This window comes from Tenrec ecaudatus, chromosome 4 (assembly GCF_050624435.1).
Source record: "Tenrec ecaudatus isolate mTenEca1 chromosome 4, mTenEca1.hap1, whole genome shotgun sequence".
Lineage (NCBI taxonomy): Eukaryota > Metazoa > Chordata > Mammalia > Afrosoricida > Tenrecidae > Tenrec > Tenrec ecaudatus.
Window position 1 is genome coordinate 185,516,283 of NC_134533.1, and position 27,393 is coordinate 185,543,675.

At 45.7% G+C, this 27,393-nt stretch overlaps 1 protein-coding gene across 1 annotated transcript in view; it reads right to left on the reverse strand.

Annotated features, from left to right (window-relative positions):
* The window catches only part of RARB (retinoic acid receptor beta), a 189,865-nt gene that overhangs the window by 130,434 nt on the left and 32,038 nt on the right, over positions 1–27,393 (reverse strand). Inside the window, exon 2 of the mRNA XM_075547146.1 lies at positions 19,381–19,529. Within this exon, the coding sequence (XP_075403261.1) occupies positions 19,381–19,529 (149 nt within the window). The remainder of the gene's footprint in view (positions 1–19,380; positions 19,530–27,393) is intronic.

Genomic DNA, 27,393 nt, shown 5'->3' on the forward strand with positions numbered 1-27,393 from the left:
TTCCCACTGCCCTTCCTCTGACATGCTGTACTTTGCAAAAATTCATGTCTAAGTTCAAAGAGGGGAAAAAAAAGAAGAAAGACACACAGCAGTTTTTTAAACAGCCCAGCCTTGGAAATATGTACAGAAATTTATGCCTGTTTCAAGTGCTCTTTCTCCTTTGCCAGAGGGTGTAATTAAAGGCCCACAGACAGCTTTCAAACTGAGGCCAAAGAGAATTTCGGTCAATGTCAACGGGAGTGCAGCACCCTGACCATGCACAGGAATAGCTCTCCCCAAAAGGAATAAATAACTCTCTTGGCAGGGAGCACACTGGAAACACAGGGACCAGCACAGCTCACATTAGAACGCGCAATTAGGAGAAGTAAAAATCCACTCAGTGGCCTAGAATTGATATGATATTAATTGCATGATCTGACACAAGCCAGAGAAAAGCAGGGGCCTGCATTCCGATTCCCCCCCGCCCCCCTCCGCCTCCCCGCCCCAGGGAGAGCAGCTGGCAGTCTGCTTCATGAGGCTGGTGGAATCTGCTCCCATGTGGGTCTCCTCTGACATTTCCCCCCTCTGCAGCTACAGACATTGTGTGCACCCTAAGTGAACTTCATTTTTCTCTGTAACTTGGGAAGCAAGAACCCACCTGTGGCAGCTGAAAGCTGGCTGGGAGCTTTTGCCCACCTGCCCGTCAGCTCCCTGAGTACCTGTCTTGGCCTAGGATCCCAGGGGAGGCAGGAGCAGTGCCCTAGCCTGTCTCAGTTCCCACCCCTGTTCAGACTGGAGTCTTTCACTGGCCTTACGGATGCATTGTTCCCACAAACAAAACTACTAAAAACAGTTACTTGCCTCATCTGGCTCCTTACGAAAACAAAAGCTTATGGTTTCCCAAAGATCCAGCACGTAGCAAATTGCCGCAACCACACCGCCCATCACACGTGTGCTTCTAATGTGCCCTTGGCATTGAGCCAGGTTGCCTCTAGGACTCCTCCCCTGGAAGCTAGGTGCTTTCGTGACGGCTTCTCTCAATAGGGTTTGACAGAAGAGGGACACAATGGGAGGCCCAGGGCTAGGTCACACAAAGGCCACGTGGTTCTGTCTTGTCCACTGCAAACCCAGCTTTGGAATTCTTGAGCCACAAGAGGAGGAGTCTGCCAACCACAAGGAAGGCAACATCGATAGCCAGACATGTTGCCAGAGATCGCTCAGCCATCAAGTTACCCCAAGATATCAAGGCTACTCCGCTGAGGTCCTGTGAGCATGGGGCAACGACATCATCTCCCCGTCACCTTGTCTACATTGCTGACCCACAGTATCTGTGAACACACACACGGGGCGGGGGTTTTGTGCCACCAATATTTGCGGTGCTTTGTTAGGTCTCAGTCGTTCACTGAGACATAAGTTAAGTGAGTTCAGAGACAATTTAACTACACACTGTGCTTCTCTTACCCACTGGCTCTAGAAATGAACCACCAAGGAAGAAGGAGTTCCACTCCACCTGCCTGTCTACAGAAGTCTTATAAAAGGCAAGGAGACACTGGATTGATGATAACGTGTCAGTAGATTGAAGCATATCCTGCCCATGTCTGTAATTATGTTGCTGTTAGTTGCCATTGAATTGATCCCAACTCCTGGTAACCCTATGTGCGCCAAGGGGACTTGCTCCAGAGGGTTTTCAAGGCTAATGTCTATCAGAAACAGATGGCCACTCCTGTTTTCAAAAGCATCTCTGGGTAGGTGTAAGCTACCAATTTTCTCATTGGTAGCCCACAACTTAGCCACCCAGGAATCTCGCCTACCAAGTGTCTTGTTATTTAGCATTTATGATAATAGAAAATCTGCTATTTTGCACAATAACGGTTAGGCCTACCAGTAACAAATGGTGAGAGGTGAGGCAAAAAAAACACGGGCTGTTAAGGTCAAGGTTATGCGTCAATTTGGCCACGCCTAGGTTCCCAGTGGTTTGACAGTTATATAATGATGTCGCCATCTTCCAGTGGTGATCTGATGTGATCATCCTCCATTTTCGCATTAACAACATTGTCTGTGGACTATGTTGATAAAGGAGTGAGTGTAGCTATAGGATTTATCATTTCATAATGGAAAGAAGGCATCTTATTTCCCTGGTATACAGGGTGAGTGGGGACATACCACCATTTGAAATTCAAAACAAGTTCAAGTTGGAATTGAGAAGTGATCTTCATAATTAATAAGCTCAAATCTTATGCAAAGAAAATAGTTACCCTTGGCAGATACCAACAGGTCAACATACCAGGCGGCAAACCGAACCCAAATGTTACTATTGCATTAACATCACTGTCCCATGGCCCAAAACAGAACTGAACTCCTTACTCTGAGTCAATTCAGACTCACGGGGACCCGTATAAGACAGGGTAGAACTGCCCTTGTGGGTTTCTGAGACTGTGATTCTTTATGGGAGTAGAAAGCCTCAATTGTGCCCCGTGAAGTTTTGAGCTGCTAACCTGGTTGTTAGAAGCCTGACACATAACGCATTATGCTACCAGGACTCCTCGATGGCTAGGAGAAGCATGTAAATAGGTAGTGAGAAGAAAGAGTAAGGTAGATGGCGTGGACATCCCTGCATCCTTCTAAGTGCTCAGAGGGGGCCTCATCCTAAAAATAAAAATAACGGACTGGATAAGGGTGTATACTGAATTTTCTCATTCATTCTTGACAGGGCATTCTCAGCCAGCATTAGTTGAATTATCTTCTCCTCCATCTGTTCTTGGTCTCTGCCCCGATATCCAGCACAGTCATTGAGCCCAAATGCATCCTTATCTGTTTCCTCCCTAGCTCTTACACGAGCCATTTATCACAGGTTCATTCCACAATTTATTGAGTACTTTTGTCATACCAAGCTATGCTGTAGGTTCTGGGACGACAGAAGCAAATGAGGCCCTGTTCTTAATGCACTAATATATCAGCGGAGAACAGTGAGTAAGAACACAGCTAAGGAAACAATTTCAAGTAGTGATAGTGCCACACACAAAAATTTCCACTACCTGACCCCTGGCACATCAGGAAGGTTGCCAGCATTTCTATTACAATGGACACTCAACATGCCTCGTTGGAGAAATGATGATTACTTAGACTAGGATGGTTATAGGTCTGAGATTGAATCACTCTCATGAAGACAAGGGGTACAAATGCCTTCTTAACTTCTTGGGGAATGTCCCCCCCAAAACCAGGGGGAACTGCTGCAAAATAAAATGACAGATAGGTTATGGTTACATTAGTTCAGAGAGAAAGATAATTTTATGTGGAACACAATGTTTTCCCCTAAATCTTTCCCACAAACTATCCTTAGGGAACTTGTTTTAAAAAATTGTGGAAGAGAATGGTATTACGAAATAAAAGACAGAGCCAAGTAAGTGGGTTTTTCCTCGGGGGATCTTATGAAATCCCCTTACTAAGGGCCCAGTAGGGTTTGATATTGATGGGAGAGGGGATCCTGCTTCCATTTTGGATGGAAAAGCATCTGATTAAGCAACTTCATTGGGAACCCCCGACTGTGGGAAAGCAACTGGCGGTGACTCTAGAGCAGAGGGTGGGGGTGCGCACTAGTGATGGTTTCCAATATGCCTCTTTTCCTTCTTCTATATACACGGTAGTATTTCATGTCTCCACTCCATCTGGTTCATTCATTTTGTCCAAGGATTTGTGCAGAAGTGATGAGAATCCCTCCCAGGAGGACAGGAGAACAGGAAGGGAAATTCTCCTTCAAACAGTGCTCAGTGGTATTCTGGATGGAAGGACCCACATCAACCTTGACCCTTGAGAGAGGGAGACATGAAGCACAGTGATTTGTCTATCCCAACCAGATATGTGGCACAAGTGATCACTAAACCATGGTCCAAGCTAGAGGAACTTTGAGTGTGTGTGTGGCTGCAGCGTAACCGAGGCGTAAACGGACTCGACAGGACGTGTTGTGGCCTCAACTCTGATGGAAAGACGTACTCTGCCAGAGGAAGACATTGCGGTATCACAATATTCAGTAACGACACAGAAGATGGCCAGAAGGAAGCCTGCTGCAGACCTGCAGTGGTGTCCACATTCCTGATGGCAGACTCCACTGAAGAGCAGAGCTTCATCGTGGGAAGAAGAAATGTGGCTGGATTTCCGGCCGTCTTCCTCAGGAAGGCTCACAGCCAAAGACTTGCCCACACCTACAGGTAATGCTTTCTCCAGACAGAGTTTTAAAAAAATGTATCTAAGTCATTTCCCCCCTGATTTCTGTTTTACATGTCTTTGTATGCGTTTCATTGGTATTATGCTAAAATAAGTCACTAAGATCCTCACTTGTCTTTAGCGATGCACTTTTGTTTCTCATGGTGCCCGCTCAGGCTAGGAGAACACGCCTCCAGTAACTGACAGTGGCCTGCCTTCCCTTCACGGTCACTCTCACCATCGCCCATCTAATGCTCTTATTTCTAATAAGACGTACGATAAATCCCAGTAACGCAACTTCCTAACCTTGGTCTCATAAAGGTTACGATGGATGAAGCACAGTCACCAAAATGACAAAGATGTCAAAACAAACAAACAAAGGTGTTCCTTTAGGTTTCTTAAGCTACCGGGTGTGAGGCATTAATGCTGCAGATTCTCTACCAGCACACAGCCTCCATGGGGGCACAGATAAAGAAATTGCTTCATTTTGAGTTTGGGTTTCAAAACACCTTCCGTAATGACAATCGGACCTACTTAGGTTGTCTATGTGATCCCTGATTGTGTGCCCAGTGTGTCCAGAAGTGAACGCACTATCTCCAGGAGCAACAGGCACATAGAGACCACGTGTTTGATCCGCAGGAAGCCTTGGTACCACATATGCATTTAACTAGAGTGTGTTCTCACCTAACCCTAAGGGAGGAAAGAATCATTTCAGACCAGTATTCAGATAAAGGAGAAATTTTAAATTTAATTCCATCTAGGGACGTAAATCAGTAAACTTCTTCATTGCTGCTACTCCCCATCGTCCATTACGTCTGCCATTGGGCTCGGTAACTTTTGTACTTTTTCTCTCAAGAGTTCAACACAACAAATAGAAAGATATTGAAGCACTGTAGCATATGGCTGATGAAATCACACATCGATATCATGTATTCCCATATCATCAAAAGGTACAGAACACTGGGATTATCAGTTTGATAAGTGAAAAGGCCGGAGTAGTTGAAGGAACAGCTAAACGCATCTGGACATTCTCTGGAAAGTGATCAACATAAAACAAAACAAAACAAAAAACACACCCCTCACCCCCAACTGGGAAAATAAAAACCTACCAACATTTCTGCTAGGAAGTGACACTAATGCAGGATCATGTCAATGACACCAGCAGTTTTCCAACTTCCTTCTTGGCTGTCAGAACGCCCATGTCCCTAAGGCCCCAGGACAGCATCCAGTTGGAATCCTGCGTAGAAAACTGAGTTCCCAACGAAAATTCTGCTTCCCCCGAGGAGCAGTCAGATGATCCCTGCCGGGTTTGACTAATAAGGATAATTTTCACGATTTGGGGGAATTTCCAGGCCTGTATGAATGGTCGTGTTGTGTACTTGGAAGGTTGCTATTTTCTGATTCACTGGCTCTGAGGAGGGCTAGCATTGCCGGATCATTCTCATCTCTCCAAATTTGTTTAACCATGACAATCCTTTACAAAACCAAACATTCTTCTCCACGCTGCCCTACCTCAGAGTTGTCTGTTGCTCATTACTGGAAGGCTCATGGGACCTGCGAAATACATTGTACACAATCCTGAGTTTCAGCCAATATAAAAGATTTTTCATTTTTCACCAGGCACAAGAAAAGTTCCGAAGAGGCTGAACCCAGAGGGCCTCCGAAGATTCAGGTTTTCCTTATGGGAATATTTTCTTTGTGAAGCCACCAATCTCAGCTTGCAATGAAGCATTACATAAAAATCCTGAGAGGGTGTGTGTGGGGTTGGGGTGTCCATGTTAAAACACAAAGCTGCCTCGGGAAGAGTGGGGACAAGTTAATAAGTTAAGTTTATTGGTCTACCTTCCCTCGTGTGACTCAGGTCACAAAGGAGCAGAAGGGCCACCTTTACTGTCCTGACAAGTTTGACTACAAGCGCTATAGACACAGCTCTACCTTGTACATGCATGCACCCTGCCCTTTGCTGCTCTCTTGAAATGAAACAAAACCAGTCCAAACAAAAATGCCCTAGGCGACAGTGCTGGCCCCGGAACTGGTGCCAGAAATTCGGGCAGGACGTTGCTGGAAGAGGAATGTCCTGTTTTCAACATGGAACAAGGAGCGAGACGCTAATGGGGCAGGCCTGCCAGCACCCCAGTTTGTTCCTTTCACCCCAGACAAGGCTGGCTTTGTGCGGGCACAAGAGGCACGCGGGTTAGCGTTCCTCTCTACAGGATTTCTCCAGGAGGAGTTGTAGGGTTCACAGAATAAAAGTACCCCCCCCCTTCCCAATTTGGCACTGCTTTTCCATGTAACACAACCGAGCCTTCTTTCGAGGCAGACAAACACTGAAGAACTCCCCTCTGAAAAAAAAGTTTTTTCTTTCCTTTTGGTCTTGTTTTTGTTTGTTTTAAACAAAATACACACACAAACACGTGAGTCATTCCAATCCCTAAGAAAGTCATACGGTGGGAGAAATGCAGCAACCGGGAAACCTCCAAAAGGATGGGGGATGTTCATGAGAAGAGCATCGTGTTGTGCTGGTACGATTCTTGGGTTGAAGGATACATATTGTGGGTACCACGTGGAAACAGAAAATGACTATTTCATCTGGTCCTCCTAAGGGGGAAGAGCAATCTATTTCGAAAGCTGGTGGAAACACTGGTGTTACTGGACTTAAGGAGAAGACAGATGCCAGTCGCCAACAGTTTGTGCTCTGAAGAGACTTTCAGGGAGCCTCTTGGCTCCCCGTGATTTGTGCCCCATAAGCTGACTGTAGAACCTACATGGCTCTGCTCTATCTCTGCCTGGAAAAGCTTGTCAACTCCATCAAAACCATCAACATGGAAGAGACGAAACATATGCAGAGACTTAGAATCACATGTTTTGAAAAGGTAGCTTGGTAAGACTTGGACAAAGTAAGTGCCAAACAAGATGTCCACAGTTACCATGTCAGCAACAGAATCAGGTTACAAATCCACATCAAAGATGGTCAAGTTTGGTCCAGGAAGCTCTTAGCTAGGTCATCTTCAAACTAGAGGGAAAATAAATCTATTCCACTTCTCTAGTTGTTTACCAGGATCGAATAAAAGAAAACAAAACAAAAACACCCTAAGTTACAAACTGTGAACCCTGCATGAAATCCATTGTTTCTTTCCATAAATAATAGGTTTGTAGCTGGGCACAACGTTCTTTGGATGGTACAAACAGTTAACGGAACCAGGAATAAGACCTGCGGGCTGCTACATTGAAAGGGTTAAGTCCCACATGAAGACCCACATGAACCCTAGAAGAAAGATCTGGAAGTCTACTTCCAAATAATCAATAACTGAAAACACAACAGAGCACATTTCCACTCTGATGCCAATGGAGCCAGCACGCATCAGAGCTGACTCAGTGGCTACTGGTTTGGGGCTCAGCAGGGCACATGGCTAGACTACATCTCCCAGCCTCCCTTGCAATTTTTTTTGTTTTTTGGCCATGTGGTCTGTGCTTCCAACAAGGCCAGCCCTTTAACAAGTAGGCTAACTGTCTCCGTCTTTTTCTCTTCCGATGGCCAGCACCTGAATGAAGCTCAGAGACTAGAGGGCTTCAAGGTAAAACGTCTCACCATCGAATGGAAGACAAGGTTACTGACCAGTTAAAACGTCTCACCATCGAATGGAAGACAAGGTTACTGACCAGGGACATGGCCTTGGACGTGTGTGTGACATTTTGCAATAGAAAATGTTTCTGAAAAGGCTTTTCAGAAAGAGGAAGATGTCATGCAAATTTCAGATAATTTATTTCTAGATGATTTTATATTCACCCACAGGTGAGTGAGGCAACGGTGGAGCCATGTAAAAATACCAGGAAACTAGCAATTTCACCTCATCGCCACTTTTGACAAGACACCAACCAACAGAAGGAAACAGAGAACTGCTAGTTGCTTACTCAGCCTCTCTAGCAGAGAGATAAGGCTGAACCACGTGCCTCCTTTTGACGGTGTCACTCCTATTGAAACAGAAGTGATTTGCACTCATGATTTATGCCATTCTCAGGGAAGCCCCCAAATGCACATTTTCCCCTCTGGGGAAAAAACTGTTTTGTTTGGAGTTTGGTATCATTTTACTACATCTATGCCACAATTCTGTTTTAAATGATGAAACCAGGAAATTTGGGGGAAATTCATTTTGTGCCTCAATCCCAATTTGCTTTAAATCAGAAAATGCATTGTTGGTTATAATTTTTTTAATTGACCAAAATTTCATGAAAGAGACGCTTGCCATGTCCTTGGAGTTAATTTACACACTATTTCCTAGTCAGAAGGTTAACCGGGAATGAATGAATGTTGGGGATGGGGTCTCTCTTCTATGAAAAAGCCTTTATAAAAACATTTTGGACCAGAAGTTTTGTTTCAATAAACAAATTCAGCAACTGAAAGTGATCTAGCTCTTTCTAAACAAAAGTATGCAAAGGAAGCATTTAAACAAGCATTTCTGAATGTTTAACCATAAGAACACTATGAACCACTTAAAATTCACAAATTAAATAAATCATCTTCACCCACGTTGACAAAGTGGAAAAAATAATACAGGGTTACAGTCTAGTCCACAAGCTATTTATGCATAACCAGAAAAAAGGGGGAGAGACATTTTCCTGTTTTGTTTTTTAATCCAAAATATTTTCTCTACTTAGAACAATTTTGTCTAACAAAAAAACAACAACAAGCTAAGCGCTTTCCTCTTCTGTGCTCTAGGAAAAGCGAGACTGTCGTGTCCGTTGTGCCCAGGCTGAAGAGCATGGTCCAGCGGAGATGCTCATTTTTAAAGCACCAAGAGCCCCCTGGGTTCGGGCATCTCAACTCAAGTCGACTTCCTGACATGGAGTCAATTCGGACCCACGGGGACCCTATCGGGCCAAGTAGAACTAACTGCCCCTGTGGGTTTCTGAGACTGTAATTCTTTACAGTAGTAGAAAGCCTAGTTTTTCTTCCAGGTTCTTGCATTTAGCCTTCTAATTGCTGGTTCTTCACTGTTTGCTTGAAGTCAATACCAAAGAGAACACAGCTTTTTTGCAAAGAAGGGTGCATTCCGAGGTGAAGGGCAGAAAACACTGAAAAAAACATGAGCTGGGCCTTGGTCACCGTAGGCATTGTCCTGTTTTATAAAATTTCATAGAGGTTTAGATGAATGCACCATCATGCGGCCTAGATGGTTAGTTGTAACTGATTCTATAAACAGAATATGTAAAATACTACTACTACTAAAATACTAATACTAAGTATATTATGATATAATTCTATCTAATTTGTTATATCACAATTAACTGCTAGTTAATTAGACACAATGTGATGAAAATGGCCGTGCACTGGGACCTTACTACATGAAGTGTACCCTTCGATGAAGGAGACTGATAGTAAGCTAATGAATGGCTCCACAAATATTAATTACAAGTGTGCTAAAAGGAGAGTTGAAAACACAAAAGGAAGGGACCCTCATGTCAGGATTCTAGAGATGGCTCCTGGGAAGGAATGAAAAAAAATGGCATTTAAGGAATCCCTTTTTAACGTCCTCAGTGCCTGCTGGTTGGTTGCGTAGGGAAACGCTACCTACAGGTGAACAGAATGGCTAGGTCTCCATAGTTCCTCAACATTTTTCATGGGCAAGTGTATCCCAAGGGCTAGCCTTCCACTCCACCTTCACTACATGCTTCCCTTCCCTGTCCAGAAAATGCTTAGTCATCTGCACCGTCATCTGCTCCCCAGAGCTGCCCCTGAATACGCTCCCCCAACTCCCTTAACTGCACCACAGGCTCTACTGCTCCCATGCCCAGCCATCCTTCAAGAAACAGGGACCGTGCACCTAGTTAGGAGAAGACCAGAGTCCCCGGTGTGGAAACTGTTCACCTGCTCAGCAGCTAACCCAGATCTCAGAGGTTTGAATCCACTCAGAGGGGCTTCTGGACTCTAAGCCACCGTTCCGCTGTGACACACCCAGGGGTCGCTGTGAGACAGAGTCAATGTGATAACGGGAACTACCATGTGGTAAGAACTAGTCTAGGAATTTTCTAGGCAGTGGGGCACACGGAACAAAATGCACAGCTGAAAAATAAAAAGCTAGAGTCCAGAGCCTGACGCACAGAAGGCGCTTCATACGTAACGAAGGATGAGGGAATGCATAAATTCACCATTGTTGGCTCCTGGGGTCGACAACAAGACCTATTCTGTGTGGTTCTAAACTGTAATACCGAACTTGATGGCCGGCTTCATAATTCAGAATATAAGCTAATACAACATGCACACATCGCCCCCCTCCCCTTTTTTGGTGGTGGTTAGTTAGATTGTTCTTGGGACTTAGCCTTGTAGTAAACTCCTATACAGAAGCCACTTACAGGGTGGATGGGGCAAAGCCAGAAATGTTCTCAAAGTGAGCAGAATGTTCATGTTTATCCACATGGATTTTAAAGAAAAAAAATGTAATTTTCAATGGCTTGGGTCAAATAAAAGCACTAAGCACATTTGTAGTATTTAATAGAAGTTCTAAAATTAAGTGCACACATCCATCTTCCTAATTGCAAAACTTTCTGTGAGACTGAACGTTCTCCTTGTTGTCTGCCAAGAAAACAAGAGACCGGCAGCCGAGCACTGGCGACGACTAGAGCCTCCCTCTCTGCAGAGGCCAAGAAACAGCGGCACATGCGAAAACTGGACAAAATCAGCCCTGAGGGATCCCAGGGGGTGGACAGATTTTAAGCTCCTAAAGCATGCTTTAAATAGAAGGCTACCAAAGTGGCCCTTAGCAGGCATTTCCTCTGTGTCCCGCTGGAGAAGACAGGGCAGCAGAGCGGGCACAGGCCTCACCGGGGGCTTCTGCAGGGTGCCCGGCAAGCAAGGGACCCAAACACACGGCCTTTTGAGTCGGTCTAACTCACGGCGGGGGGAGAGGGGGCTGTGTTTTTCAGAGAAGTCCACTCCTAGGGGAGAGAACAAGGTCAGAACAGGGTCCAACCCAGGCATGGTGTCCTATCTGGCGAATGTCCTACCTTGTGGATGATTTGTCTCGGAAATATTTTTCTTTAATATTTTTCTGTTGTATACATGCCATTGTAATGAAGTTAAATTATTAACACAGCTTTTTTTTTTGGTCTCTAACTCATTGGCCCATGGAACCTAAATGCATAAGAAAACCCCACTCCATGGATAAGATATGACAAAATAACAATTTATAAATTATCAAGGGTTCATGAGGGAGGGGGGAAGTGGAAGGGAAGGAAAAAATGAGGAACCGATACCAAGGGCTCAAGCAGAAAGTAAATGTTTTGAGAATGATGAGGGCAACAAATGTACAAATGTGCTTGACACACAATGGATGGATGTATGGATTGTGATAAGAGTTGTACGAGCCTCTAATAAAATGACTAAAATAATCATTAAAAAAATAGAACACCCCACTCTCGACCATCACACACAGAGCTTCCTGCTGTCCGTTTGAGTTCAGCTGAGGCCGTGGGGTGCTTTCTAATAGACAAAGCGTTCCAACCCCAGTGCTAACGGAAGCTAGCCGGCTAGGTGATCTCAGTCATGTGTCTGGATCTCGGTTTCCTTTTCTGTAAAATGGTGATCATAACGTCTGGCCTGCAGGGCTAATAGAAGAACTAACCTCCTTTGATGTCTCGATCTAGCACGCTGGTGGCACAGTGTATAAAGCATTCACCTGCCAGGTGCGCGACGGGAGACGACAGATAAGGCAAGTCTGACTCTACAACGTGATCCAGCCTGGGACACACTTGCAGGGCACTTCTGCTGTGTCCTACAGGGTTGCTGTAAGTCAGAATCGACTCGTCTTGCCCATGTTCCTCGAGGACTCCCGCTTTACACAAGCACTATCTATTCAAGAAAGCCATCTCACGCCTGCACCTCCTGGGTTTACTGAATTGGCAGTCGCCTGCGCTCTTGGCTGGACACATGAGCGGGTGCAAATTTGTGACTTAGTTGTTGCCGTTGCAGATTTGCTGGGGTCCAGCAAAGTCCGCCGGCAAGACAAAGAGAAGCAGAGCCGGCCCCAGCATCTGTCTTTGCTCTCCAACCTAAAATGAACCCCCCACCCCCCAATACACAGCCCCTTTCACTACTCACCAAGTTGGGTTCTTCTCAGCCATGAGATTTCACCTAACCTCCCATTAAATCAGGTCCCCTCACTTTTTTTTTTTCAATCATAACATTCTGTTTTCCTTTTGAGCTTGAATTGTTTCCCACTGGTCCTTGTGCAGAAAGTCCTATGAGGAATCTTGTCGGTCTCGTTTGCTCCCATGCCTGGGTCTAATTAGCAGGTGTTTGACAAATATTGGCTGAAGAGATATGAACATGTGGATAGACCTTGTCAGGAGAGACCAACCCATGAAATTAAGGAATGCAGAATACAGTATACGATCCAATGCCAACTCCAATACAGTGCCCCCTTTGCAATGTTGCTTTTCCCTAACAGAATCTGTTTCTTTGTGAATTGAGTCTCTGCTTGGCCTTGTAGCTGATTTGGCCAAAGCAGTTGTGCCAAAGCCCTTGCACCGTGGAGCTTACCCTCTCTTACTGACGGGAACCTTCTACCATGCTGTAGACAAGCCTGGGCGAGTCTGAGGGCTGATGAGCAACCGCGTGGTAAGAAGTTCCAGGGAGCCCAGCCAAGGCCCCGGGCAGATTAGTGATGCCATCTTAGACCATCAGCCTGGGCCAAGCCAGCCCAGACAAGAAGACCCACCCATAATTGCAACAAATAATAGATGTCTATTGTTTTAAGTTACTAAGCATCTGGGTGGCATGCGAAGCAGGAAAAGCAAACCGACAGAGCAGCCAAGTGAATACATGCCAGAAGCCTTTCCAAAATGGGCTGCCAGGTGTTTCTGGAAGCAGCTTGCTTAAAAGAGAATTTTGAATTTTTCTGACTTTGGAGGACAAACAAGCACGAGTTGAGAGTGAGTGAGGTGGGAGGAGGAACGGCCGGGCAGAGAGAATGGTCTTGAAGTTACTGTGCTAGAGAGCCCACAGCAAGTGGACACCAGCTCTTTCTAGTAGATCAGTGGTTCTCAACCTTCCTAATGCCGTGACCCCTTCATACAGTTCCTCATGTGGTGGTGACCCCCAACCATAAAATTATTTTCATTGCTATTCATCACTGTCATTTTGCTACTGTTGGGAATCAGGCAACCCCTGTGAAAGGGTCGTTCGGCCCCCCAAAGGGGTCACGACCCACGGGTTGAGAACCGCTGTAGGAGTAGGCGGAAGGTATACAGCAGCCGTTCAAAGTCTGCCCAGAGCCAGCTGGCCTGCCATCTTTGGCAAGAGTACTTTGAACCCCTCGCTTCTGCGTTTTAGAAATACCAAGAAGGGGCATAGCACCACTTATAGCAGCAGAGATCGATGAACTGGTTCTGTAAATAAACGTTCATTGGACCGCAGCCAGGCTCATTTGTTAACATATCGCCTATGGCTCTTATACTGATACAATGACAAGACGGAGTAATTGCAACAGCGCAAGGGGCCCACAAAGTCTAGCACATTTGCCATCTAGCTCTTTCGAGAAGCAATGTGCTAATTCTTGTACTTGGGTCGTCGGGGCGGGAGGTTTGGTACAGGAGGTGTGTCTGGAGCTGATCTTGAAGGATAGAGGCAATATCTATGGAAAGAATATCATAAGCACGAGTGCTGAGGCCGTGATTAATGCCGTATCCCTGCATGTGAAAGTCTTCGGCAATAACCAAACGTTAAATATGTACCGGGTATCCTTTTCGATGTTTCACATATGGTCAAGTGTCATCAGCTTGATTGTGACTCACAGCAACCTTTGTCCAACAGAACGGAACACGGCCTGGTCCTGCACCATCATCACATCGTTGCTGGGTTTCCGTCCATTGTTCCAACCACTTCATCAGTTCATCTCTTTATTTTTTCTGACTCTCTTAGGATATCCTTCTCTAAGGGCTGGTCGCTCCTGAAAGCATGTTCAACGTGCAGGAGACAAAGTCCCACCATCTCGGTGTCTAAGAAACATTCTTGCTGTACTTCTTCCAAGAGAGATTTGTTCATTCTCCTGAACTCCGTAACATATTCCATGTTCTTCATGACCATAATTCACAAAAAGTATCCATTCTCCTTGGTCCGCCTTATTCACTTTCCAATGTTCACATGCCTGTGTGGTGACTGAAAGTACCATGACTTGAGTCAGGAACACCTTTTTCCTCAAAGACGTCTTCTGTGGCAGAGCGGACCACTGCCCTACTTTGCTTGACTTCTTACCTGCTCTCCCACAAAGCTGCAATGACATTGATTGTGGAAAATGAATTACTTGACCACTTCACCTTTTCTCCGTTTAGTACGGCGTTGGTTCAGTTGTGGGGATCTTTGCTTCCTTTCTGGATCGGTGTTATCGACTCTAAAGGCTGGCGAGTCTTTGACCTTCATCAGCAAGTGTGTCCGCTCTCCTCTGGTTTCAGCGAGGAGCCACTAAAGAGCTTTTCTAGAACACGAAGGCCAGGTTCTTTTTCATAGAGTCCAGCTTCTTGAATTATTGATCAGCACGTGGTCCGAATAAGTGTGTTGAAAGGATGCCAACTTTTCCAGATTTTAAATCTCACAATATCGCATGTTCTGTTCAAACGGCCATCACTTGATCAGTGTACAAGTTCTTCATGAACACAATTCCCATTCCTGCGCCATTACCCACAATTTGCAATAACCCACACAAGTAGATGTCTTCTTATTGACAATCAACTGCGCGCGCGTGCACACACACACACACACACACACACACACATCTTTACGGTACTCTCTGCTTTCAGCCAATGTCTATCTGACGTGGGTGACTATAGCCCTCATTCCAGGTCCTCTTCTGAATCTTGAATTTCTAGCAGTTCCCTGTTGGTGAAATGTTGTAATAGTTTTTGAATTATCTTCATTACAACTTTACCTGCATGAGATATTAATGGTACTGTTAGAAAGTTTTGGAACTCTGTTGAATCACTTGTCTTTGGGCTGGGCACAAATATGTATCTCTTCCAGGCAGCTTTTTTACAGTAACTCATTGGATGCTCCTCATAATAGGATAAGGTAGGAGTTATTAAATATCTCCATTCACCCAAGAGAAAACTGAGGCACAGAGACTTTAAAATGATTGCCAAAGCCACACAGCCAGTAAGTAGCCTCGCTAGGCTATCATGCTTTGAAAGCGATACAAATTAATGTGTAAACTATCATGGTGAAGGTCAAAATTATGCACAAAGGGTAGCTTTGAGTACAGCAATTGATTCCTAAAAGCACATGAAATCAGTTTTATTATTTTTTATTGTTAAATGTTTTGGGCTAACCAGATCACACATTCATAATACTCTGTGTAATAGGAAATTTCTGTACCCAGCTGGAATTCCCCTAATGGGACATCCTAAGGGTGGGACTGCTGGTGATGTTGTCATGGTGATGCTGTGTCAATAAAGCAGCCATGAGCTATTCCAAGGAATGGATCAACCTGTTTATTAGATTCTGGCCACTATCATAGGACTACAAGCAGGGACTGAAGCTTAATTTTCACTAGGAACATTCAGATTCTCTAGGTAATACTCAACAGGGTCATCCTGGCGCTCTCTCTCTCTCTCTCTCTCTCTACCTATATACACACACACACACAAACACACACACATACACACACACACACATATATACATACTGGGCTCTGGCTGAGAATCCTCCTTTATGCCTGAGGCTCCTAGCCCTGTGGTCTCCACCCAAAGGATGGATCAGTCCTTATAGGTCAATTGGGGACTCAGGGTGCATCTGTCAGAGCCAAAAATGGCATCACCCATGGGGCCCATTGTCCATAATGACATCCCATACGGGCAGAATTCCAGAAGAGAAGATGCTTCTTGATTCATTACCTGATTATGTCACAAGGGAGAAAATGCTAACAGTCAGCAGAAAAATGAAAATGTTATAAGCGTCCAGAGCATCCATTGATTCACCTATTCCAGAGGACATTTGAACAATCTGAATAAAAAATCCTAGACAATACATCAAGTCATTCATTCACAAATGCCACTTCTACGGTTTTAACCCAAAGGAAACAATCAGAGTTGTACCTCAAGGCACCTCATTAAAATATCACTTGTGATAGAGAAAAACTAGACCCGTATCAATTATTTAGCAATAGATATTACTTCAATAACTGATGATATAAGAACCAACTACTAAGTTGATGAGCTAACCATAAAAACTATGTAATTCTTTAAACGTTGGTCAAGAGTGACTTATTTTATTTTATTGGGGGTTCTTACAGCTCTTATCACAATCCATACATATATCCATTGTGTCAAACACATCTATACATATGTTGTCACCATCTTTTCCAAATCATTTTCTTTCTACTTGAGCCCTTGCTATCATTTCCCCCTGCCTCCCCACCCTCCCTTTTCCATGTCCCTTTGTAATCTATCAATTCTTCTTCTTTTTCCCTGTCTTACACTGACCACTGTCTCCCTTCACCCACTTTTCTGCTGTCCACCCCCCGGTCATGAGTAATTATTAAATTTAAAAAGTAGCTCAAGACCAGTGCACAACCTACAATCCTATGTTTGTTAAACAAAATTTAAAAATCACAACATGCATATATTCTTAGAAAAATTAAAGGTCAGTCAATGTACTTTCCCAGGATGTAAGTCTGATTGTTTCAATTTTCCCATTTTTAAACATCACTTCTGTATTGTACAGGTGCCTTTTAAAAAGTGGTAACCAAAGTTATAGTCCATTTCTAAAAATGTTGCATTTCTTTTACTCTGTTTGATGTGGATTTTCCCATCTCCTACTCTCCATTTCTATGAGCTGTGTCGCCCTATTGTCCCACCCAGTCAAAATGCTGAGCAACCCCTCACAGTAACCAGGGGGAAGCAGGCACAGATCCAGAGGCCCACCCACAATGCCAACATGATCAAGCTAGACAACGAATAAGCTGGCCAAGTCATCTGACCTTCTGGGGTCTATGGCTTTTGCAAAAATGTACCATAGCATGCCTCTGGACAGCCTAGCCAGACTTGTCAATGTTGTTTGTGCTGGTATGGGTTTTGTTTTTGTTGGGGTTTTTCCTAAAAAGAGTCAGAGTCCTTAAGAGGTCAGAGAATTAGCTGACTAAGAGCTGATTCAAACAGTTTGTTCTGTACAGATTGTGAAACAGCTTCAAAGGAACATCCTGGTGTCCCTCACAAGAGCACTCCTTCTTTCCCCCGGGACATCCTAGGAGCAGGTGAGCTGAGCCATCAACGTTGCTCCTTAAGATTTCTGGTCATGAAAACATTTCAACGTTTTCTAAAGTAAAGAGATCTCCTCCATTCACTGGACTTTTAAATGGGCATAGAAAATGGTTTATGTACCTATTGCACAACAAATGGGCAAAGCGACCTGATATTCCCCGCAGCTTTACCAAATCCCAGGATGAATTAAAGCAGGGTCCGTTGGGGTTACCAATAAGCCACAACAGTTCCATGCAGAGCAGTTCCCTTTTTATCCTGCAGCCAACTGGCTGCCCTTCTAACTTTTCTGATCGCCGTATGTCTGAAGCTACTGGGGAAAGGGTGTTCTGTAGAAGGTTTAAAACAACCAAAGTAATCTCAGAGGCAGAGAGATGTCCTGAGGTCTTTGAAGAATTTCCCAAAGTCAGCCTTGCCCTATAAACTAATGCGCCTGCTTATGCAAGTGATTTGAAAAGGAAGTAAAATTCACTTTGAAAGACTGACAAGTACGTAATTGTTCAACTTGCTTCCTTAGGTACTTATTATACACCCGCCTGGATGTGCGGTGCTGGGCAATAGACCCAGGGTCCCACTTTGAGTTTACAGGCAATGAGACACGCAACGTGGTAGACTGGATGCAAATGTAACTCCAAGCTTCTGCCCCCTGTACCCATGCCTCTTGCCCGGTGATTCATCGCATTCAGAAGTTGAGTTTGTGTCCATTTCATGAATCTGGTCTGACCTGGTGGCTTGCTTTGGCCAAAAGAGTGTGCTCAAATGGATCGTGTGCCACTTCTGAGTCTAAATCTCAGGGATTCTGATGTGCTCCCACCTCCTCTTCTGGAACCCCGAGAATAAGCCAGAGCCATCCAGATGGCGAGGCGAGCCTACAAAGCTTCCCAGACAAGAGCCAGTAAGTCCCGAAGCAGCTGACCACAGATAACATGTGGAACATAGCCAACATCAGAGGACCCACCGGACAAGCCTGACCTAAAAATGCTAACCCGCCCAATCCGAGGCTAAACAGGAGATGAAGCCATTAAGCTTAAGGATGGCTTGTTACCCAACAGTAGCTAACCGTGACATTCACCAGTGCTCATTCTTTGAAGCCCAACACGCCGTGCCACGGGAGCACCTGATGGGAGTCCTTGTAGTGTTTGCCGAACCTGTTCACCATTATAAACGCACCCTGTGACTGAGATGTATAAACAACAGATCGGAACAGCCACCCAGAGAGAACATAAAGAAGCTGTATATCCAGGGAAGGGCTGGCTCGAGACAGCCATCGTCCCCCTGAGGAATTTTCTCTGGATGAGTTGAATTTGCTGATTAAGTCATTCCTTGTTTCTTTGCCTCTCTTTGAAAAAATAAAAAAGCTCTTTTCACTCAATTAAGCTTGTTGGGCTAGATAACAATTGTCTAACTTGATTCAAAGCGGCCATATCCTCCTTGACACATGTTCAGCCTCCCGTACTCTGAAGGCTGGGATTTTAAATCCAGCTCCTCTGGATTTATGAAGCACCTACAAGAGCAAGTCGCTACAGGCTGGAAATCTAACTGTAATTCAAAGGCCACAGGGCTGAGGAAACAGCCAGGAGATAAATCCCAATTTCAACCTGGAATCTCTGCAAGTTGATTCAGTGGGCTGTCAGTTCATGTTTAAGAATAAAACAAAAATAGCCAAATGGCAGATGGTGTCTGCTTTAAAGAGAAACGGAACGACACTTTTCAGGGCTACCATCGAAAAGGTTCTTGTAACCTAAAAAAACTATATGACGCGAGTGGGTTTTATAAGTCCTAGAACCAATGGCCCCCGACCAGTGTTTTCTGAACACAGTACCCTGGTGAGATATGAGGATGCAGGGAAAGCCCGCCCGGCCACGCTGATCCGAGGTGAAGTGGCCTGGTCCAGGCAGGGAGCCACCTCCAGAGAGCCGGGGTGGGGTAGGGTGGGGTGGGGGGCCGGTTGGTACTCACTTTACAACCTTCGCAGGCACTGACGCCATAGTGATACCCGGATGATTTGTCCTGGCAGACGAAGCAGGGCTTGTAAACTCGAGGGGGAGGAAGTGGAGACGGAGGGCTGGGGAGGAGCTCCTCGGAGCTGGTGCTTTGTGTCTCAATCGCTACAAAGGAGAACCAGGGAGGGGAGGAAGAAAAACAGAGAAAACACATTTCAGTTCATGTCTTTCCTTGATGATGACGATTTCTTCATCGGGGTGCATGCATCGGACTCTGCCTCAATTCAGGAAGAAGTCCGGTGGGGACGGGCCCACCCTAGCAGCTGTCATCGTTATCACAGCAGCTACAGCACTGACCGTTACGGACCGTCCCCGGCTGGCAAAGCAGTCCCCGGGGTCTCTCCCACACGAAGTTGTCCATACCACCAAGGGCTCACGAATTGTCACCACCATTTCCGCACCGGGAGGGAAGGGAACTCAGAGGAACGCAGTGACTTGTCCAAGATCACACAGGGCAGGGCTGACTCAGACTCTCCTGGGTCCCTGAGCCTGTGAGTCCAACCTCTGAAATGACGGATCTCACCCTATTGTCACTTGGCTATGAGTCCGTTTCTTCGGGGAGGAAGAAGAGAATGTCTCCAGACCAGCTGTTCAGGGAGCACACGGCAGGTGTCTTTTACATGCCGTCGAGGCCCGCCACATTAACAATATCAGTAAGGCCCTTGTGACGTAATGACTGGTCCTGGATGAGCAGCAACACCATCACCATTAGGAACTAGACACTACTAGGCCCCACCGCAGAGCGAGAGAATTAGAATCTACATTTGCCAAGATCCTCAGGTGGAAGGCCCTGGTTGAGACCTAATAACGTCACATGGTAGGATGGCTCGTTTCAAACGTACACACAGTACATATGATCACACAGCTCACGTCTGAAATTACGTGGGACAAGGCAATCCACAGAACTTAAGACCCAAGTGTTCTCCCCTCCCCGTTGCCCAGGTTTCTGTTCAGAATCAAAGCAGGAACAGGTCGTACTTTGCCCACTAAAAATAAAGAATGCTCATAAAACGTAATGGAAATGGGTAAGCGGTAATTGCCAATCCCAAAGACGTCGAGTTGATTCTGACTCACAGAGACCCAACAGAGCAGAGCTGCACTGGTGCATTGGGTTTCCAAGACTGTCAACAGACAGCCTGATCTTTCTGCCTTGGAGCAGCTGGTGAGGTTCGAACTGATGACCTTGTGACTAGCAGCTCAGAGCACTACACGGCCAGGGTTCCATCTAGGGGTGATTGTAACTCAGAACACAAACTCACTGCCATGGACAGTCAATGCCCACTCAGCAGCCCTTGAGGGCAGTGAGAACAGTCCCCGGGGGTCTCCGAGACTATAACACCTCCTTGGCTTTTATTTTAAGACTGATAATGATAACCAATATGATATGTGACTAAGTTTTCATTTTTATGAATTTTCCAATCGTTTTATTGAGATAAAATTCACATATCATACATTTCCCTAGTTCAGTTGTATTGAAGACATTGGATGTAGAAAGACATGCTAAACTTTAACTATCAAATCATCAAAATGATTCTGGATGCCTTTTGGGCTCTTTGCTTTTTGCTCGTTGCTCTCCGCCTTTCAGTTATCTATAATGCACAAAAAAAGTTCGAAGAGAAAAAAATAAGTGATTTTAAAAACTTGCATGGCATCCCCATTGCCTGTAGAAGAAAGTTAGCTTGGTTTTATACACACACACACACATACACACATATATATACACACACATATATATGCACACACACATGCACACATATATTACCACAATCAGTTCCAGCACATCTTCCCCTCACCTGCATTCACCATTTTCCCCCCAATTCCCCTCAACCTCCCCCACTCTCCCCAGACTAAAAGTCTACTCAGGAGTAGAAGGTTCCCTCTTTCTCCAGAGGAGCAGCTGGCGGTTTTGAAAGGCTGACCTTGCAGTTAGCAGCTCAACTCATAACCACGATGCCACCAGAGCTCATGGGGTGATTTGAAGTGGCTGGATAACTTTCCGGAATCTTCCAGTCTCCAAATCACTTAACAATGTACAGCATATTGCTCAAAGTAGAAAAGTTGCAGTTGTGCCCCGAGCTGTTTCCCTTCCAGATTAGATGGTCTGTTGACTGAAGTACCCCATAGCACACTGTCACCGAGTCAGTCAACCATACTGGAAAAGCATATTGCTCATCCATCCCGTCTCATAATCTCGCTAGCATGCTAGTCTAGTTCACTATCGCTTCTCTCCTCAGTCATTACACGAGCCCGTTCAGTGGTTTCCACATGGCCCACACTTACCACCCTAGAGCCCAATCTTTAAACAAGCAACAAAGTTCACTGCTCAGAAAGTTAAGGTCAAGTCCTCACACTTGCCTGCCCAAGGCCCTTCCATGGTTGCCAATGCGATCAAAGTCAAACTCGTTACTAAAGGTTCATTATGATAAAACCTTTGCTTCCTGTTCCAACATCATGGAATTCAACAATTCCCTTCATGTCTTGGGTTCTACACACTTGACTTTTATTCCCTCTCTCTCAAATATGACAATCTCTTAATCCAACATCACGGTTGTTGCACCAACCCTATCTCTTCTCTGGAAAACACTTCGGTCCTTTGCAGTTGCTTAGACCTGGGAGCAACTGTTACTTGCTCAGAGAGGATGCTCCTAATTAAAAGGCCCTTTCCACTCTCTATCCCATTCGTTTGCTTTATTTTCTTCGAGACGCTAACTGGTGTGTATATTTAGAAAGTTTGTGTACACACTTGCAGTCTACGTCTCTTTCTCTTCATGAGAACATGCGTTTCATGAGGCCAAGAGACTAGCCTCCGTTGTTTGCAACTGCACTGCAGACTTACACAGCGTTCTGGCACCAGTGGGTAATCAATAAATATTTGTCGAACTGGTGAATCGACTTTATCCTTTTCGTTTTTCTTCCTCATTTTAAGCACTAAGTGCTCCTCTAAATTATTAAGTGATAAAATTAGAAATCAAATAGCTTTCTTATACTCATTTGCCTCCATCAAGTAATTAATTATCTCTTTGGAATAGAATCAACTGTAATTATAGTATTTTCATAATTCAAAAGAACTTTGGAATGAATTCATTAGAGTAATATGGCTTCTAGTAGATAAATCTATTACAGGCTTCTCTGGTTGGGCCTAAGCTCTCTGGATACAGTGGCCAGTCTGGAGTGTATTATATCTTGTGGCAAATAGGAAGCCCTTCCTCTGGACAGCTTGGCACACTAAAGTTTTATCTGCTGGCAAGCTATAAATGCCAAAATATTTCCCATGCTGAGCAAATGAGGTTCACTTCAGGCAAAGGAGTTACAGCACCAACAAGAAAGCACTACTTTTGAAAACTGCTTCAAAACAGTATCTCGGTCTTTGTTAAACCCCAAGAAAGCACACATATACACTATGAGAGAAACAGGGAGATCATCTTGGGATATATCCTGCCACCTCTTTATTCTATACATATCAATATAGTTGGCTTGCTTGTTTCTTGAAGGGGAATACTATGATAGATGAATTTCCTTGTCAAGAAATATTTTTTTCCCTGCAAAACTTTCCATTATGATGAACCTCTGAGCGAATCTCAGACAGCTCTGATGATTTCCTTAGGATCCATTCTCAGAAGAGAATGTATGGTTAGCTGAAATATTTGGTCCGATTTTAATTTAGGTAGAGAAATCCACTGCTAAACGGTCGGTGCTAATTTACATACTGAATATCAACACAGAGCCCTGGAGGTGTAGTGGGCTGATAATGTGTAGGGCTGGTAACGGCAAGGTCAGGGGTTTGAAATTAGCAGCCGCTGGGTGGGAGAAAGACAAGGCTTTCTGTTCCCATTGAGGTTCCGTTTCAGAAACCCGCAGGGGGCGGGTGGGGGGGGTGCTTCCCTTCCTACAGAGTCACCAAGAGTCAGAATCCTCCGTGGCAGTGAAAGTGCGTGAATGTCAACCTGTAGAGACCTTGCAGAGTTCAAAGGGTTCATTGCTGGCCTACTGAAAGGCTGGTGGTTCAAATCCACTCAGAAGTGCCTGCCCACCTGCTGAAAAAAAGGCACTCTGGAACATGCTCTGCCGGAGCAGTCCGCCCTGAACCAGGACCCTCTTCGCTGTGCGTCAGAACCGCCCTGACAGCAGCGCTCATTAGCAACAACAGCAGCCACACGGATGAGCTCTTCCTGCCAGGGACCCAAATGTTTTGGGTTGGTTTTATGTGTGCACCTCTGATTCCACTCAGCCAGGGCTGTGCCATGCCTGCCTCGTATTCTGCAGCGAAACCGTACGGGGGTGGTGCGTGTGAGTGTGTGTACGTATGTGTGAGTGCATATGTGTGTGTGTTTCAGTGTTCTACCACCGGTGTGGAAAAGCTCATCTGGCTTGTCTAGGGAAGTTGTAAACAGAACGCTGTGAGGGCTGGATGCCGCTACCATAGCTATGCGCTGAATTTCAGAAAGTGGGTGGTAATTTCCATAAATATGCTACTTCAAATCCGTGTAGTGAAGGATGTCCACTATTTCATCTTCCCAATGAAACGAAACAGAATTGTGCGCAATTTACTATCGAAGACACTTGGGGTAAAATACCCATGCACGCGCACACACATAGAGGCCAAAGGAGGATCTCAAAATTCCCACATCCTACACAAAGGTGGGTAAAAAGCCTTGTTCTCTGGATGGGAGTTGTTACTAACAAATGAATGAAACCAGGCTTCTTCTCAACAGTTGCCATGAATGAAAAGGTTCTAAATGCAAATCATCAATAGTGAAGGTATCATGCTGTGGAAGGTACACGGTATAGTCCCGGAGTCTCAAATCATTGGGGCTGCTATTGTATTTGTACACCCATGAATGCGATCTAATACGGAGCTCTCCAAACTTGGCATCAGCTAGGGAGTTTGCAAGCATACTGATGCCCTGTCTGTACCCCATTATGTTGGAATGTCTGGGTAAGCGCTCCTGGGGTCAGTGTATTTTTAGCGGATTCAAATGGGAATCACTGCATCAATACAACAGGAATTCAATACGACATCTCTAATTCAGTCCAGGAGAAACCAGGGGAGACATCTCTGAGGAGGTGACCACACTGTAGTACCAAAGAAAAATCATCTGTTTTTTTTTTCATCGTGGTGTGGAATTTAAATGTTGTAAATGCCAAAAACAAATTCCATGCAAACCTGACAAGCTACAGGCGTGACAAGAAATAATCATCCTCAGATCCGTGGTCTACTGATGGTAAAGATACACATGCACACATGTTTCAGATACCACGTGCCATATTGAAATCTTAAGGCCTTTCATTTCCTCAGTGTGGCTTATCACGCTAAGAACAATGCCAAGAAAAAGAGAAAAGAAAAATCTCTGAGGGACAGTCCAGTCGCCGAAGCTGGCCTCAAACGGACAAACCCTGACAAGTGCTAGAGTCACATAGAGAAGCAGGAACGTAGAAACAGATTCAGAATGTTCACCAACCTCTCGCCTGTTTGGCAATACAGCAGATACACACGTAGGCCCGTTGGCAAAGTCCCATTAGAGCCCGTTGCCCCTTTGTCCCCCCACATAAGGAAGACCATGGGAACCAAGGAGGCAGCGGCCGTGGGTCCCCTGTCACTAGTCATCTCTGGTGTTTAAGGTAGATACAGAGTACTCTGAGCCATTGATCTGCTCACTGTCATCCTGCTTAAATCAATAATCTATTAGTCCCTTTAAATTAGAGTTAGATTCAGCAAATGCCCTGGAGAGGCCCCAAACATCTCGCTCCTTATTCCAGGCAAGCACAATCAGTCTACAGAATGATACAATTTTTGCTCAGAAAACTCTGCCAGCTCAGCAGACCATGTGTTCTGTATTAGCTCGTTCAGCGATCTCAGGCAGGCCAAAAAAAGCCGTTTTTAGACTTCCCAAGGGGAAAACGAGGCAAATGCACTCCAGCCATCCTGATGTGCTTTCAGTTTGGGGAAGAAGCAGTCTTAGAAGGGGTCGTTCAGATCCGCATGCTGCCTGCGGCTTCTCTTTCTCTCCTTGCTTCCTCAGAGACTGAATCTCTTCTTGTCTCCCAAGCAGCAGCAGCAGCCTCCGAAGTGGCAGGCAAACTGCTAAGCAGATGGACTTCCCCGTCAGAGGAACTTCAGCTTCCAGGCGAGATGGATGCTCGGCACCAAGGGTCCGCGCAGAGTCAGCACCGGAGCTGCCCAGAGGGCTTCCCGGGACTGGACAGGAGCAAGAGGCAATGCGAACCTTAAGAAAACCAAGAGAGGCACCAAGTCTGCACGCAGGGAAGCCTCAGGAGCCTCTGGGATCAGCCGCCCTCGGGACAACGAGGGGACTTTCTGCTTCCCTAAAGAGTCCAGTCTCGGCAGCTCTGCCCTGTCCGATCGGGTCCTCATGAGTTGGCATCCACCTGATAGCCGGGAGTCTGGGGAGGGGGGCTGATTGGAAGATTAGGGGAGGGAGGCTTGTCTTCAAAGCAGTGCGGCACCCAAGAGCAGGGGGTCCCTGAGTGGGGGTGGGGGTGCGGAGACATTTGTTTTCACTGAGTGGCTTTCAGACTCTAGTGAAGGAGCCCATTTTTCCAGCTTGATTTTGTCTCCACCTTTCTTTCTAATCCTCTCCTAGATTGATATAATTCGCCAAAAGTGGATCTCTGGGGAAAAAAAGCCTCCCTATTCATAATTGTTTTTAATCCCACAGATAGAAAATGACTGTCCCGTTGCTCTATGCAAGGTCCTAATCACTCACTCTCCATTTCTGCACTTCCCTCCTTGCGGCCCCGCCCGCTGCCGGCCACGGGATTCAAACTCATGGTGCTCCAACAGGAAAGCAGGAACCACTGTTCCCCAGGGTTCTGCCACTGCACATCGTGACATGAGCAGATGGCACAAAGCAGCCCTGAGTGAGTCCTCAATGACCAGTGCGCTGGAAACAGCAACCTGGCACTTAACGCATGGCACCCCCAGGGCACCTGCCAGTTCACAGGCCAGGACTGGTCTGAGGGTGTGCCGACAAAACCAAACCCAATGTCACACCAACCCAAATCTCCACAGGTGGAACCAAGGCAGAATACGAGCTCACCCACCGCCAAAGCTTCTAAGCATTGAAACCGCTCTGGGGGTGGCGTCTTTCTCTATGCAAACCTTGGGTGTGCGCGCGTGCATGCACACACACACAAACACACACACACACACATCAATGTTGCCTGTTAAGAGGACCTGACACTGAAGAATGTAACTCACCTGAGAAAACACAGCATAAATGTTGTTACAACACACCTGAGTGTCGTTTAAACACACACACACACACACACACACTCTCAACAATAGCTCCCTTCACAATTCCTAGCATGCTTGGCATTTTTCTAAAGGGAAGATTAAAGCAGCAGATAACATGGTTTAGGAGGGAGCCCTGAGTGCGTGCATGTGTGCGCATACATAGACAGACACACACTAGGGAGGCAGATAAACGGACAGAGAGAGGGACACCTGTGGAACAGCGGTCAAGCATGCAGCAAACAGAACCTCTCAGCTCCTTTGCACAGAGAAGATGCGGTCAGTCTGCCCCAGGAAAGATCCCTCCCAGCCTTGGGAACCCCCTGGGGAAGCGCTCCGAGGAAGGAGCCCCAGGAGGGGCAGCCACTCAAAGGCACTAGGATGGGTGACTGGGTGGGTGACTGCATGGGTATGCTTATGATTTTTTCATCGGTTCTTTGTGAGAGCTAATTTACTGCTGGCTAAGCCGTGCTGACAGATTTCAGGATTTCACGTGGGGCTGGATCAGGAGCAGACAGGCATCGTGCATTATGAAAGCCCTGTTTTTGTACTGGAACCATCTACGGTTGAGACTATATTCTAAAAGCACTCTCCGGGCAGCTGAGCCTCAGAAGAAAAAGGAGTTGTAAAGCAAAAGGCATTTCCTGCATGGCCCCAGGGGATTTTGGAGCCCAGCACTGGGGTCCCCAGTGAGAGGGAGTCATTTCAGCTCCTTAA